The sequence below is a fragment of the Chlorocebus sabaeus genome, chromosome 23 (genome assembly GCF_047675955.1).
Source record: "Chlorocebus sabaeus isolate Y175 chromosome 23, mChlSab1.0.hap1, whole genome shotgun sequence".
NCBI lineage: Eukaryota > Metazoa > Chordata > Mammalia > Primates > Cercopithecidae > Chlorocebus > Chlorocebus sabaeus.
Window position 1 is genome coordinate 28448089 of NC_132926.1, and position 16298 is coordinate 28464386.

Below are 16298 nucleotides of genomic sequence, written 5' to 3' on the forward strand. Positions count from 1 at the left end.
CTAATCATAAGGTCTGCCAATGTATTTAATATTCTCTCACAGGAAGCAGGAAAATGTATAAATTCAGCTGTGACCAGATTTGCAGATAATCTTCCAGGCACAAATCAACAAAACACACAGCAGGGCAATTGCAAGATGCAATTTGACCTGACAGGATGGACACAGCAGGGAACTGGGCTGTTGACAGGCAAGGCTGAAGAGCCTTCTGGGCAACAGTATGCAGAAAATTAATATGTCCTCTCAGCCTCACCCCAGTGCCCCAAATGTTAAGGCTGTGCACATAGACACTCGGGATGAACTATCAGGAAAATCTAATCTCCAGGAATGTGAAGGTAGCATGAATGGCAGGGAAGATTGGAAGCATACTCAGGGCATTTGTTCTTGGATCTCTCCTATCATCTGCAGCTCCCATGGCCCTTCATACATCTTAATTAAACTGTCAATGGAGGATTAAGCATCTCTGGGCTGGAGCTGCCAAGAAGCTCTGGGCTGTCATGGGGACAAGAAGCCAGCTTTTTCAGAGACTGAATAGAAGAATTCTTGTCTCAGTATTCCCTCCTTCTGCCTTGTGGGGGTGGTAGGCGACCTTATCTCCCCAACCACCAAACTCTTGGTGGGATAATTATCCAAGGTCAGAGTCACAGAGAAAGAAAGGCTTATTATGCATGGGACATATCTTGGCAGCACTCTCCTTTTACAAGTAAGGAAACTGAGGCCCATGATGTGGCAATAAACTGTCCAATGTCATGCAGTTTGTTAGTGGCAGAGCCAGGAGTCCTTGGTCTCCTGATTGCACACCTTGTGCCTTTCCACTGCAACCAGCTGCCTCCCTCATTTTAGGTTTTATATCTTACTAGATGAAAGACGTTGGGCAAGTAGCATAGCCTTTTTGAGCCTCAGTGTTCCTCTTCTGAAAATGGTAATAATACTGTGCACTTCACAGTGTTGCCATGGAGATTATATGAGAACACAGGTAAAATGCATAACCCAGTGCCTGGCACAAGAAGGCATTCTGTAAGTAGTGCAATGACTACTAATAATTATGCTTTTTTTTTTCAGGTTTTACTTTAGGGTAGGAATGCTTCATACTTGGCTTGCTTGGTACCAGTTTCCCTTCCTCTATACATGAGAGACATCGATATCAATCAAAGAATCCGTTCATATCAAGCCCAGATGTAACCTCAGAAACTCTAGGCAACCACTACTGACCTGTCAAAGTAAGTACATGGGCTACAACCAATTTGCCACCAATGTAGTAGGCCTGGGCACAGAACTTGTAGAATATGCACTGCCCTGGTTCCAGGTTCTTAACTTTGTGCTGTGGACAAGAGGCAGTAATATGTCAATTGACATAGTGATTAACAAAGACTTGAAATTTTAAATCCCAGCCGTGCCTCTCACTAGGTAAGCATGACCGTTTTCTTCTCTGGGCCTCAGTTTTCCCACCTATAAAATGATACAGTTAGACTAGATGTGGCCACAAGCCCAGCTGTCATCCTGAGTGATCTTTTTAAAAATGTTTGTCAGTTTAATGACACCACCACATTAAGACCATGTGGTTCAGTGACAAGAATACTTCGGTTGGAACAAGAAAAGTCAGATTTGGTACCCACCCCTGACACCTGCATCAAAAGAATTTCCCAAGTTTTAATTTCTTATCCACAAAGTGGCTGCCACAAGTACCTCTTCTGCCTGAGGTCGCAGGTGAAACATAAATGAAACCATAGATGCAAAAGTACTTTGAGGACTGGTGCATGTTGTCTATACTATACGGCTGAGAGCATTGTTAAGTGAATTAGATGGTTCCCTAACTGCATCAGCAGGGGTTGGGGCATAGGACAGGCTTTATGGACAAGTAGAAACAGGCACCTTCTTCACACTTTTGTTGCAGGCTAAAAATGTCAGGGAAGTGTAATGAGATTGTAAGTGGCTTTTTTATTAACTGGCTGAGTGAGCTTAAGCAAGTAATGCCTCTCTCTAAAATGACAGGCTCTGACTAGGTGACCTCTAAGGCACCTTCTTGCTCTGATACATTGAAAATTGATGATTTTAGCCTTGGGGTTAGGATCAGTGATGGTTAAGGTTTTGTTCCCTTTCCTGGCTATCATACAGAATACAAAGCCCATGGTCAAGAACCTGCAGCACCTCCCACAGTGGTTTATTCGGGCCTGGAGTTTGCTCCATGAAGTTGTAGTGAGATAACTAGGTGTGGCTGTACAGGATCCCTTCTCTTTTGTTGAGGCAATATGGCAGCCTGCTCTCTCTGCTCCTTCTGCTACTATTAGCATGTGATCTTAGGAGATTACTTTTAATTTTCTGATCTATAAAATGGGGACATATCCTAACTCTAATCTATAAAATAGAGACAATCTCTAACTCATCTTTAATGAGAGGATTAAATGAGATAATTCGTGTAGGGTGTGCTTAGCACAGGACTTGGTTCATATGTAGACGGTAGCAAATGTTTCTTATTATTCTTATTTGATCCATATGTGGTAGTTCCATGTACTGTTTCTTCAACTCCTGGGACAAACATCCCTAAAGTCCAGGGAAACCACAGGTTTTCCTGCTTCTGGGCATTTTGTTCAAGTTGTTCCTTTCATCTAGGATGTACTTAGCCTCCTCAGGTCTGGCCTGGTTTTGTGATATCTAGAAATGTTTACATGTCTACCCTGTATGGCTTCATTCTCTACCGATTCTTCAGAATGACTCCCAGATGTTTGCATTTCCTAAAGTCCTAATGGTATATGGAACCTCCATTGATTGTTCCTTGTTTTGCCTCTTTAGATACCCTATCTCTTTTAGTCTTGTTAGGCTCTAATATAGACATTATTCTCCTCATGATATGCATGAATGGAAACGGTGTCACAGAGGCTAAGTGCACAGAACAAGTAAGGGATGGAGCCAGGTTCCGGGCCTCCATCTGCTGACCTTGAAGGCTGTGCTCCTAAGCTCTCTGCTCCTTTGCCTCCGCTCACTGTCTCCTGCCAAAACACATCTCACCACCTCCACTCCCACTTCACATTTTCTCTCTCTCCTGGAACTATTTAATAGATCACTTTTTTCCAGTTATTTTTTTTTCCCATATACTATCCTCTGATTCATCAAGTCAACAAACATTCACTGAGCTCCTTCTAAGAGATAGAAGGGGACACAAAGAGCATCAGGTCCAGCTGTTGTCCATAAGCTGTTCCTAATTGATTACTAACTAGACTATAAGGTTTCTGTGAGAACAGAGAGGAAATTGTATTTGATGTTTGTTGCAGCCCTTAGAGAATTAGCACAGACTGATATAGGCAAGGGATCTAAATTAATGCAGGAGCTTTGAAGCTTCTACAAATGTAGAAATGTGGATTTCTCAGGCGGGTGGTAGAAAGCTTAGAAATGTCCTGAGTTTCCCTGACTTACAGTCAGTTAAGCACTTGCTCTGGCTGCCTGTTATCTCAGGCTATATAATGAGAAGGACATTTTACTGACAGTTGTGGTTCCCTTTTGAGAAAATGCCTTGGGACAAAGGATGTCCCTACCCTGAAGAACTCCTTAGTAGATCCTGCTTCCAGCGTCCCGTAGGCAATTTCTGTCTGCTTTGCTAGGTCCTCTGCACTCTCAATGGGAGACACCATCCTCTCCACGGTCAGGAAGGCAGCCAGGTTGGCTGTGTATGAGGAGATGATGATCAAGGTGAAGAACCACCAGACTCCGCCAACGATGCGACCAGACAGGGACCTGTAGGCCAAAGGGAAGAGGCATCAGCAGCATGGACATCAACTGTGGAAGACTCTGGGGAGGGACTGAGCACTAGTCTGGGGCTTGGCGGCAGAGCTGTCAGGCCCTATTGCACCCTTTTCTTCTGTCAGCAAGATGAGAATTCAAATGTTAGAGAGACTCCATATTTTGTTCCTTATTAAGGACATGGACCTGTGGGGTTGCTGTCTTTCAGGGGTGATAAAGCCCACATGCACGTATTCACACTCACTTTTACACATATGTAACAGCAAGACACATGATGACAAAGACACAGATATGCCAACACTTGCCCACAAAAATCACAAATATGCATAAGCAATTACATACACACCAAATGGTTTGTGCATACACATATGAATGCAAATGCATTTATACACATGATGCAAACATTTGATTGACTCAGACATGTTTTCAGACTGCCTTATTATTGCTCCCCTGGCTGGCAAAGGCCACCAAAATAGTGGACTAGAAGGAAAGGAAGGAAGAATACATTGGAAATAGAATCAGAACAGTCATACTCCAGCCATTGTGGGGAATGTCACCATGGGGTGCAGACACAATTCTTTCCCCCACTCACCCAAGGAAGATAATTTGGCTGAAATAAAAAGAGAAAAAAAGGCAAATATGACAATCAATTATGAGGTCAGAAATGTATCTTTGAACTTCTCAGAGTGCTATTCTCCTCTCTTATCCCCCAAACGATGAGGAGAAACATCACCAGCCAAGAGTTCCACTCTTCTCTCTCTGATCTGATAGGATACTTCCAAGTCCAGGGCTTCCCAAGATATTATAAGTTGATTTGCATGTGACTTGTGGTGATTTTATGTGGTAAGCAGTTAGGGCATCAAATCATAATGAATCCTATAGTGATAAAGTTATTTGCATTTCATTTCTGTTTCCATCTTGTTCAATGTATCGAGGAAGTGTTATTCTGGAGCTCCTGTACCTTTAAGCCCTTTCTGACAAGTGCTCTCATAGCCTCAAGCTCAGAGTCTTCAAAAGGTGACAGTGTTTGATTGAAACCCTATATTTAACAATCAGAGAAATCACCAATGCAACCCATGAGTTTTACAAAGAAAGCCAAGAGTCTACTGTGCCTCAGGAGAGAAGTACGCAGGCCTGTTGGCTTGCTCTGTTGTTCCACACTGCTTATCTGTGTTGACCTTATATATGTTATTCCCACGTCCCTTGACACTTCACTCTACCTTGATTTCTTGGAGATCCCTTTTCACTTTAGGCAGACAGTGTTCACTCGAAGAAATCCAACAAATATATGTCATTGCTTGCTATGTGGAAAAGAATGCTCCTAGGTGTTTCACACGGAGGGGAAAATAAGAGACAGGAAAACTTGTTGAAATGAATGAGACCAGGAGAGTGGAGCAAAGCTGTGTCACCTGAAGAACAGTTGCAGGAACAGGGAACATTTAACCAGACGAAGAGACTTGAAGAGACATGTTCACTGAAGAGTTGGCATGAGGCTTGTACTATGTGACCTGATTTAGGAGAACTTCATAGAAGTTTCAGGACAACAACTACTACTTAAATATGAGGAAGGTATTTTTGATGGATAGGGTGTACAACATTGAGATGGCTATCCTGAGACTGAGAGCGTTTCTCCATTTCTGAAGGTGTTCAAGTAGTGAACCGTTTACAGAGATATACTTGGTGGTGACTCTTGGTTCCCCAGGACAGCAAGTGCTGGGGATGCAACTCTAAGAAGGAAAGAGAAGGGGTCAAGGTTCACACGGGGATAGGGACCAGTTGCTTCCTCTTACGCTTTTCCATTTATGAGATTGTGTGATTTAAAATCATAGGTAGGTAGACCAGGATATACGAGTTCCATTAAGCAGTCAAGCAAGATAGATACAAAGAGGCAAAATCACTTCCCCAATGCCCCAGAACCAGTGCACAACAGGTCTGAAAAATCACACCGGTCTTCACATAGAACTATCCCAGTGCTCTTTTCATCTTAGTAGGTGGCGGACACAAGTGTTGAGGTCATTTGAAGCTGCAGCAGCTTTCCCAAATCTGGATGAACACAATGGCCTCTAAACTGTACTTTTATTTTTTAAATTTTATTTTGTTTTCAACTGACACACAAAAATTGTACATATTTATGGGGTGCAGGGTGATGTTTTGCTATATGTATACATTAGATAATGATCAATTCAGAGTAATTAGCATGTAGATCACCTCAAACATTTATCATTTATTTGTGGTGAGTACATTCAAAATATTATCTTTGAGCTATTTTGAAATATACATTATTGTTAAATATAGTCACCCTACTGTGCAATAGAACACAAGAACTTATTCCTTCTATCTAACTGTGCCTTTGCACCTGTTCACAAATCTCCTCCCGGCCGGGCGTGGTGGCTCAAGCCTGTAATCCCAGCACTTTGGGAGGCCGAGACAGGCGGATAACGAGGTCAGGAGATCGAGACCATCCTGGCTAACATGGTGAAAACCTGTCTCTACTAAAAAAAAATACAAAAAACTAGCTGGGCCAGGTGGCAGGCGCCTGTAGTCCCAGCTACTCGGGAGGCTGAGGCAGGAGAATGGCGTGAACCCGGGAGGCGGAGCTTGCAGTGAGCTGAGATCCGGCCACTGCACTCCAGCCTGGGCCACAGAGCGAGACTCCGTCTCAAACAAAACAAAACAAACAAACAAAATCTCCTCCCATCACCCCTGCCTCTCACTTCCCCAGTCTCTGGAGCCACTGTTTTACTCTGTACTGCTATGAGATCTTTTTATTTTAGATTCCACATATAAGTGAGATCATGTGGCACTTGTCTTTATGTGCTTGGCTTATTTCACTTAACATAATGTATTCTAGCTCCATTAATGTTGTTGCAAATGACAGGATTTCATTCTTTTTTATGGCTGAATACTATTTCGTTGAGTACATACCACTTTTTAAAAAATCGATTCATCTGTCGATGGGCACATACGTTGATTCCATATTTCGGTTACTGTGAATAGTGCTGCAATAAACAAGAGAGTGCCAGATATCTCTTTGATGTACTCATTTAATTTCCTTTGTATATTTACTCAATGGTGAGATTGTTGGATCATATGGTAGTTTTATTTTTAAATTTTTGAAGAACTTCCATAATGCTGTCCATAATGGCTGCACTATTTATGTTCCCACTAACAGCATATAAGGGTTCCCCTTCCTCACACCCTTGCTAGCATTTGTTATTTTTTGTCTTCTTCATAGTAGCCTTTCTAACAAGGGTGAGGTGATATCTCACTATGGTTTTGATTTGTATTTCCCTGATGGTTAGTGATGTGGAACACTTTTTCATATACCTATTGGTCATCTGTATACTTATTTTTTGAGAAAAGTCTATGTAGGTTTTTTGTCCATTTTTAATTGACTTGTTTGCATTTTTGTTGGGTCCTTATATATTTTTAATATTTACCTCTTGTGAGACACATATTTGCAAATATTTTTACCCTATTCTGTAGCTTGTTTCTTCACTCTGTTGATTGCTTCTTTTACTATGCTATGCTTGCTTTTTAGTTTGATGCAATCCATTTGTCTATTTTTGCTTTTGTTGTCTGGGATTTTGAGGTTCTATTAAAAAAATCTTTGCCCAGACCACTACCATGAAACGTTTTACCTATGTTTTTATCTAGCACTTTCATAGTTTTGAATCTTATATTTGTGTCTTTAATTCATTTTGAGGTGATTTTGGTATATGGTGAGAGATAGAGATCTAGTTTAATTCTGCATGTAGATATCCAATTTTCCCAGCACCATTTATTGAAGAGATTATCCTTTTCCCAGAGCATATTTTTGACACCTTTGTTGAAAATCAGTTGGCTGTAAATGTGTAGATTAATTTCTGGGTTGTCTATTTTGTTCTATTAGTCTGTGTGTTGTGTCTGTTTTAATGCCAGTACCATGCTGTTTTGGTTACTATAGCTTTGTAGTCTATTTTGAAGTCAGGTAGTGTGATGCTTCTAGCTTTGTTCTTTTTGTTCAAGATTGCTTTGGCTCTTCAGGGTCTTTTGTTGTTTCATACAAATTTTAGGATTATTTTTCTATTTCTGTGAAGAATGTTATTGATATTATGATAGGAATTGCATTGAATCTGTAGATTCTTTGGGTAGTATGGATATTTTAACAATATTAATTCTTTCAATTATGAATAATGGATATCTTTCCATTTGCTTGTGTCCTCTTAAATTTCTTTCATCAATGTTTTATAGTTTTTACCATAGAGATATTTTATCTCCTAGGTTAAATTTACTCTTAGATGTGTTTTGTGCAGCAATTGTAAATGGAATTGCTTTCTTGATTTCTTTTTCATGTAGTTTTCTGTTAGACTATAAAAATGCTATTAATTTTGTAGTTTGATTTTATGCCCTGCAACTTTGTTGAATTTCTATCAGCTTTCTGGCAGAGTTTCTAGGTTTTTCTATATAGAAGATCATGTCATCTGCAAACAGGGAAAATTTAACTTCTTCTTTTTCAATTTGAATGCTCTTCACTTCTTTCTCTTGCCTGATTTCTCAGGCTAGGACTTCCAGTACAATGTTGAATAGAAGTGGGGACAGTGGGCATCCTCATCTAGTTCCATATCTTAGGGGAAAAGTTTTCAACTTTTCCCTATTCAATATGATGTTAGCTGTGAGTTTGTCATATATGGCCTTTATTGTGTTGAGGTATTTTCTTTCTATACTTAATTTGTTGAGGGTTTTTATCATAAATGGGTGCTGAATTTTATTAAATGCTTTTTCTGTATATATTGAAATGATCATATAATTTGCACTCTTGATTCTATTAATGGGATGTATCATGTTTATTGATTTGAATATAATGAACCATTCTTGCATCCCTGGGCTGAATCCTACTTGATCATGGTGCATGATCTTTTTAATGTGCTGTTGAATTTGGTTTGCTACTATTTTGTGGAGGATTATTGCATCTATGTTTATCAGGGATATTAGCCTGTAGTTTTCTTCTTTGTTGTGTCTGGTTTTGGGATTAGGGTAATTCTGGCTTCAAAGAATGAGTTTGGAACAATTTCCTCCCTTTCAATTTTTTTGGAATAGTTTGAGAAGAATTAAATTAGTTCTTCTTTAAATATTTGGTAGAATTTTGCAGTGAAGCCATCAGTCCTTGGTTTTTAATGATGGGAGACTTTTTATTACTGATTCAATCTCATTGCTTGTCATTGGTCTTTTCAGATTTTCTATATCTTCATAATTTAATTTTGATAGGTTGCACGTGTCTAAGAACTTGTTTTTTTCCAGGTTTTACAATTTGTTGTGTATAGTTATCATAATAGTCTCTTATGATCCTTTATATTTCTGTGGTATCAATTTTAATGTCTCCTTTTCCATTTATAATTTTATTTGAGTCATTTCTTTTTTTCTTAGTCTTGCTAAAGGTTTGTCAGCTTTGTCTTTCCAAAAAGCAACTCTTTTTGAGCTTTTGTGTTGTTTTTAGCCTCTATTTTATTCATTTATGTTCTGGTCTTTATGATTTATTTCCTTCTGTAAATTTGAGATTTAGTTTGTTCTGCTTTTTTAGTCTTTGAAGTTCAGTGCTAGGTTGTTAATATCTTTCTATTTTTTTGACATAGGTGTTTATGTCTATAAACTTTCCTCTTGCTGTATCTCATAGGTTTTCATATGTCATGTTTTCATTTTCATTTGTCTCACGAAATTTAAAAAATTTTAGAAAATTTCCTCATTGATTGGTTGTTCAGGAGCATGTTGTTTAATTTCTGTAATTCTGTATGGTTTCCAAAGTTCCTCTTGTTATTGATTGCTAGTTTTATTGCACTGTGGTTATAAAAGATACTTAATATAACATTGATTTTTAAAAATTTGTTAATACTTGTTTTGTATTGTGATATATGTATGTGATATACTTGTTTTGTATGTGATACATGCTGTAGACTGATCTATGTTCTGTTGCAAAGAATGTATATCCTACAACTCTTGAATGGAAAGTTCTGTAAATGTATGTTAGGTCCATTTGGTCTAGAGTGCATCTAGAAACATCTAGTCTGGTGTTTCTTTGATTATCTTCTGTCTGAATGATCTGTCTATTGTGGAAAGTGTTGAAGTTTCTCCTATTATTTTATTGCAGAGTATAGTTCTGTTTACATCTATTAATATTTGCTTTACATATTTAAGTGCTCTGATGCTAGTTGAATATATATTTATAATTATTACATTCTCTTGCTGTGTTTGATTCCTTTACCATTATATAATTGCTTTCTTTGTCTTTTTTGTTACAATTTTTTTCCTGAAAATGTATTTTTTTCTGATATAAATGTGACTACTCCTGCTCCATTTTTTTGTTTTAATTTATGCAGAATATCTTGTTCCCTCCTTTTTCTTTCAGACTATGTATTCTCTTAGTCTGACAGTGAAGTGACTGTCTTGTGAGTGGCATACAATTGGGTCTTATTTATTTTTATTCATTCAGCCACTCTATGTCTTTTAATTGAATGATTTAAGCAATTGCGTTTCAGGTAATTCAGGCAGGGCTTACCACTGCCATTTTGTTACATGTTTTCTAGTTTTCAAAAAACAGATTCTTTATTCTGTGTTTTCTTACTGTTTTTCTTTGTGATTAAGAGATTTTCTCTAGTAGTATGCTTTTATTTTCTGTTTAACTATTAGAAATCTTTGCTTTGTGGCTACCATGAGGCTTACAATAAACATTCAGTAGCTCTATCTCTTAACATATTATTGTAGTTATTGTTATTTTTCATAGTTTTGTCTTTTAGTTTTTGTACTAATAATGTAAGTGGTTTACACACCATGATTATAATATCAGAATATTGTGAATGTCTGTATATTTGCTTTTACCAGTGAGTTTTATAACTTTATATGTTTTATTATTACACAGTGTCTTTTTCTTCCCATTTGAAAAACTCTCTTTAACATTTCTAGTAAGACTGTCTGATGGTGACGAATTTCTGGGTCTTTCATTTGTCCAGGAAAGTCTTTATGTCTCCTTCAATTCTGACAAATAGCTTTTCTGGGTACAGGCTTATTGGTTAGCAAGTTTTCATCTTTTCATTCAGTACTCCTAATGTGTCACCAAGAGTACTTCCTCCTGGTCTGCAAAGTTTTTGCTGAGAAGTCTGTTGCCAGGTGTGTTGGAATTCTCTTACATGTTATTTGCTTCTTTTCTCTTGCTGCTTTTAGAATTCTCTTTGTCCTTGACCTCTGAAAGTTTGATTATAACATGTCTGAGATAGTCTTATTTGGGTTGAATCCTATTGGTGACTTTTGACCTTCCTCTACCTGGATAATTATATTTTTCTTTAGGTTTGGATAGGTCTCTGTTATTTCTTTACATAAGCCATCTACCCTTTTGTGTTTTTCTTCTCCCTGTTGAACTTCAATGACCAAAATATTTGCTCTTTTGATGCTATTCCATAGATTCTATAAGCTTTCTTTGTTCTTTTTCATTCTTCTTTTTTTCCTCCTTTGGCTGTGTTTTCAAGGAGCCTGTTTTCAAGCTCATTGATTCCTTCTTCTGCTTGATTAACTTGTGCTGTTTATGCTTTCTATTGCATTTAAAAATTTTTTCATTCATTTGTATTTTTCAGTTCCAGAATTTTTTTATTATTTCAGTCTCTCTGTTAAATTGTTGAATTGTTTCTCTGTGTTTTCTTAAAATTCACTGAGCTTCCTTAACATAGCTATTTTGTCTCTTTTTTTAATTAAAAAAAAATTTTTAATTATTATATTTTAAGTTCTAAATCACACAGCTATTTTGAATTACTTGTCCAACAGATCACATATTTTCATCTCTTTAGGGTCCCTCATTGGTGTCATGTTTTGTCCATTAGGTGAAGTCATACTTCCAAGATTGTTCTTAATGCTTGTGGATGTACATCAATCTCGTACAATGAAGAGTTAGATATTTATTCTAATCTTTGCAGTCTGGCCTTGTTTGTGCTCATCCTTCAGTTGGCCTGTCCAGAAATCTATGCAATCTAATCTGTTGTCAGAGTCTGTGACTGCTGCAGTCATTTCAACGCTAGAGGGTACCCTAATCTAGGGTTCTCTGTAAGTCTTGTGAGGACTTAGAGGTTGGGATGGTACTCCAGCTTAGTCGGACCTAGAGAAGAGTCAAAGGGGCTACCAGAGCTGTGTGGGAAAGATGGGTAGGAACCTGAGTTCAGAAGCCTGTCTCATTGGTCCATATGGCTTTGTGTTTTCTGACAGATCCCTGAATAAGTGGTACAATTTCCTGACTATAGTGAGAGGAGCTGTGGAACAGAGGTTGGCAAGCCTGCCCACAGTGTTCCAGACATGTGTGCTCACAGCAGTTTCCTGCATGGGCAGGGCAGTTCTCTTACTGCAGTTTAAGTGGAACTAAAGCCAAGACTGGGCCCCCGCAGGATCCACTGTGGCATAGATGCTGGTGAGCTCACCCTAGTAGCCCAGATGTGTGTACTTCCCAACCAATTTCCTGCATGGGTGGGGGAGTTTCCCAACTGTAGCAAGGAGGTGAAAGCTAAGACTGGGCCCCCTCTGGATCTGCTGTGGGGTGGAGCCTTGTTGGCTATCACAGAGGTTCCTATGGACAGGCAATTTCCGGTCTGTGAGGTATGAGTGAGCTTCCTTTGTGCAAGCTGTAATAAGCTGGGCCTACAGCTGTAGGGGGCTGGAGTCAAACTGCCGGATAACTTTCAGATCCACTGGCAAGACTAGTGTCGGCAGGCAATCAAAACTTTCTGCAGAGGCACAAAGGTGCATGATTTCTCCTGGACCGATTGGCAGATGGTGTTGGTTGCAGGCTCAAAGCCAAATAGGGCTGAAGCCAAGCCCTTTCATGAACAAAGTTGTTTACAGGTTTGAACCTAAGAGCATGATTAAGTTTGCTACCTGGGTGCTATTCTACACTCTTAAAACAGCCTTCTTAGGTATTGGGCTCTACCAGGGTTTTATAACCTCCTACCTGAAACTCAACGCTCCTGCAGAGAGACTTTTTTTTTCCTGCGGATGGTTGCAGAATTCTTATTGTTGTTAGGCGGATATGAGCAGGTTATCTCCTATTCTGCCATCTTGTTTTATGTATTATTTTTTAGAGATAGTGTCTCACTATGTTGCCCAGGCTGGAGTGCAGTTGCTATGTACAGGCACGATCCCATAACTGATCAGCATTGGAGTTTTGACCTGCTCCAACTCCAGTCTGGCCCAGTTCACCCCTCCTTAGGCAACCTTGTGGTCCCCTGCTCCTGGGACGTCACTATATTGATTCCAAACTTAGTGTGGACACCTGATCGGCATAACACACTACAGCCCAGAACTCCTGTGCTCAAGCAATCCTCCTGCCTCAGCCTTCGAAGTAGCTAGGAGTACAGGCATGTGCCACTGTGCCTGGCTCTGCCATCTTGTTGATGTCACTTGAGACTGAACTGGACTTCTTGCCTCCATCCCGTCCTCTATGCCCCCACTGCCCACCTGTACAAAGCTACCTGTACAAGGTAGCCAGAGTGATCTTTTGAAACATATTAATTGCACCATGTTGCTTTTCTGCTTAAAACCCACCAAAGCTTTTCTTTTAACACTTGGAATAAATTCAAACTCTTTGATGAGCCTTGAGGCCTTGTGTGGTCTGGCCCCTGGTTCACTCTCCAATGTCACCCAGCAACATACTTGCTGTACTCTGGTCATACAGCTGTTTGTCTGGCCCCTCATATTCAAAAGGCTCCCATCCTTATCACATGCTGCTCTTTCCCCTGATCAATGCATCAGCCCCTATTCATCCTTCAGACCTCATCCTAACCATTACATTTTTAGTATTCAAGTGTAAGACTCAGAGCCTTGTGTAGCTCTCATAGCAGCATAACTATGGCATCTGTTTGCCTCTTCTATTGTCTTTGTTCCCCTAGACCATAAGCTCCATGAAAGCAAAGGAATCTTTTAATTCTTTGGTATAGCATTGTATCTCCAGTGCTCAGCATGGAGCAGACCCTCATTAGTAAATGAATGCATAAATAATGTCTGTCTTATAACCTGGCATCTCTATGCACATTGGATTTTGGACCCTGGGAAGAATTGTCAGGGTCAGGAGAATCCAAAACTGTATATGGTCCAAGGTGTCTGGAGTCATGGCATCAAACCAAGTGTTCAGGATGGCTGCCTCCTTTTCTAACATCCCTAAACTGAAGAACCCAGCGAAGCCATCCCAAGTTCAGGATCATCTAGTGAAGCCCAAAGCCTTCCCACAGAAGTTCCACACATCTAAGACTCCTTCTTCCCTGTTCTCTTTTAATTGATATTTTTATGTTTTTTTTTTTCAGTCTACCGTGAACCATAGTCCTCACATCCCCGCCTACTTAATGACAATACCAAAGAAAGAGTTTGCTGCTTAATAGCCAGCAACTGTCATTTCTGGAATAACTAGAGAGCTGGGGGAAAAAGTTCAAAGTCTGACTTAATCCCAAAGCTTCATTTGCATGTAATTCGCAAGAGAGGAACTTGAGGGCAAGGCAATCCTCCCTACCTTCAATTTGGAACTCGTTCAGGTGAAGCTGGGCCTCTATCCAGGAAAGCTACATTTTCCCAGCTCCATACTAAAGGCAGGGAGCTAGAATTATTAGAGGCCAGGGCTGGGAATGAGAGCCTTTGCTCTTTCACTGACCATCTCCATAACTTGGTGAGTCACCTGCCTAGCTGGGCCTCTGTCTTCCTGCTCTGTATAATAGGTTAGACTTACCCTACTTCACTGTGAGAAACCAAAACTTTCAAAACTAGAAAGACTCTTAGTCCATTGCTTTCCTTTAACGGATACAAGCTGTTGGAATTAAAATGGTACAGGGGAAAGCACTTGGAAAAGTGCTGTTGAAACACAAAACATTACTTTTTTTGATGATGATTATTCTCCCAGGGAGCCACAGGGCAAAGCAGCACTTTTCTTGGCAGGGAAGAAACAGCTGTGATCTGAAGCCCTTGGAGGTCTGTCTGCCTAGTCACCTGAATTTTATTAGCCTTGCAACTTGGCCTGGCTCTTCCCAACCCCCCCGTAGGTATTTGAGGAATCCCTTTTTTTTTTTTTTTGCCTGCAGAACTGGCTACAACTTATGTGGCTTGTTGAACCTATTATCTTACTTCAACCTTATTTACAGCCCTGTAAAACGGATGGGAGAAGTAGGAATATTTTGATCTTGCAGATAAGAGAACTGTAATTCAAAGACCTAAGATGACTGGCCCAGAGTCACACAGTAAGGCAATGACAGAGCTGGGACTATAAACTGAGATTTCATATTTCTTATCCAGCACTTTAGCTATTGCAGGACACTATCTCCCTCACCTTATTCTGATTCATTTATGGGTGGGCATGGACTTCCTTAACTCATGACTCCTCTGTGATGTTGGATCTCAGCAACACTGACTTCTTCAAAGCCCAGTGGAACTTTTGGTCAGCAGTCTGACCACCAATATCTGATAGAATTGGAAACCTGCTTGTATTTGTATTCTACTGTTGCATAACACAGTGACACAAACACAGCAGCTTATAGCAACATTCATTTATTATCTCACAGTTCTGTAGATTAGAGGTCTGTCTAAGGGTGGCCAGATTCTCTTCTCGGGGTCTATCTAGTCTGAAGCCAAGGTGTTGGCTGGAACTGTGGTTCTTATCTCTTCCAAGCTCACTGGTTGTTGGCAGAATTCATCTCCTTGTGGTTATAGGATTGAGGTCACTGTTTCCTTGCTGGCTGTCATCTTCTAGAAGTTGCTGCATTTCTCATCACTTGACTTCCTTCATCTTTAAGCCCACAATAGTGTGTCAAATCCTTCTCATTTTTTGAATCTCTCTGACATTCACTAGCTGGAGATGACTTCTTGCTTATTGAGAGCTCACCTGATTGGGCCAGACCCACCTAGATAATCTCTGTGTCTTAAAGTGAACTGACTGAGATTTTAATTACCTCTATAAAATCTCTTCATAGCATTACCCAGATTAGCGTTTGGTTGAAGAACCAGGAGATAGGAATCTCTAGGACTGTGAGTACCATACTATTTTTTCATTTACTTTGCAAGCATTTCTTATATGGCAGACGCTGCTGGTCATTGGGGAGATAAAAGTGAACATGCCATGATCTCTCCCTTCTGTGGGCTCAGTCTGATAGAGAAGACAGGAAGGCAGTGGAGCCTACTGATTAAGAAACATAAAATTTAATGTCAGACACCACAGATTTTCTGCAAAGTGCTCAGCATAGTATGGTTAGCTCATAGTATAGTTAGCACTCTGTTAAGCCATCGTCACCATCTTATGTAAATGTCATAGACAATAATTATTCTACTATCTTAGTTATATGAGAAGTAAGAAGGTAGCATGGAAGGAACACAGAAGGGCTTGCTAATTACTCTGCTAGCAGAGGTCAGGAAAATTTACCAGAAGAGGAGATATTGTGTTAGATTTTGAAGTAGGAGTGGGAGATCACCAAGCAGAACAGGTACAGGGCTGGGAGAATGCCAGTAGATATAAAATAGTAGATGTAAAATAGAAGAGGTGAGTAAGATCTCACCTCCTCTGTAAACTTCCCCAACCTTTGCCA

At 39.8% G+C, this 16298-nt stretch overlaps 1 protein-coding gene across 4 annotated transcripts in view; it reads right to left on the bottom strand.

The window, feature by feature from the left end:
• GRIA1 (glutamate ionotropic receptor AMPA type subunit 1) overlaps positions 1-16298 on the bottom strand; it is a 327528-nt gene that overhangs the window by 45806 nt on the left and 265424 nt on the right. For all 4 annotated transcript variants that reach the window (XM_073010569.1, XM_073010568.1, XM_008015072.3 and 1 more), the window contains exon 12: positions 3528-3726. In XM_073010569.1, coding sequence (XP_072866670.1) covers positions 3528-3726 — 199 coding nt within the window. The remainder of the gene's footprint in view (positions 1-3527; positions 3727-16298) is intronic.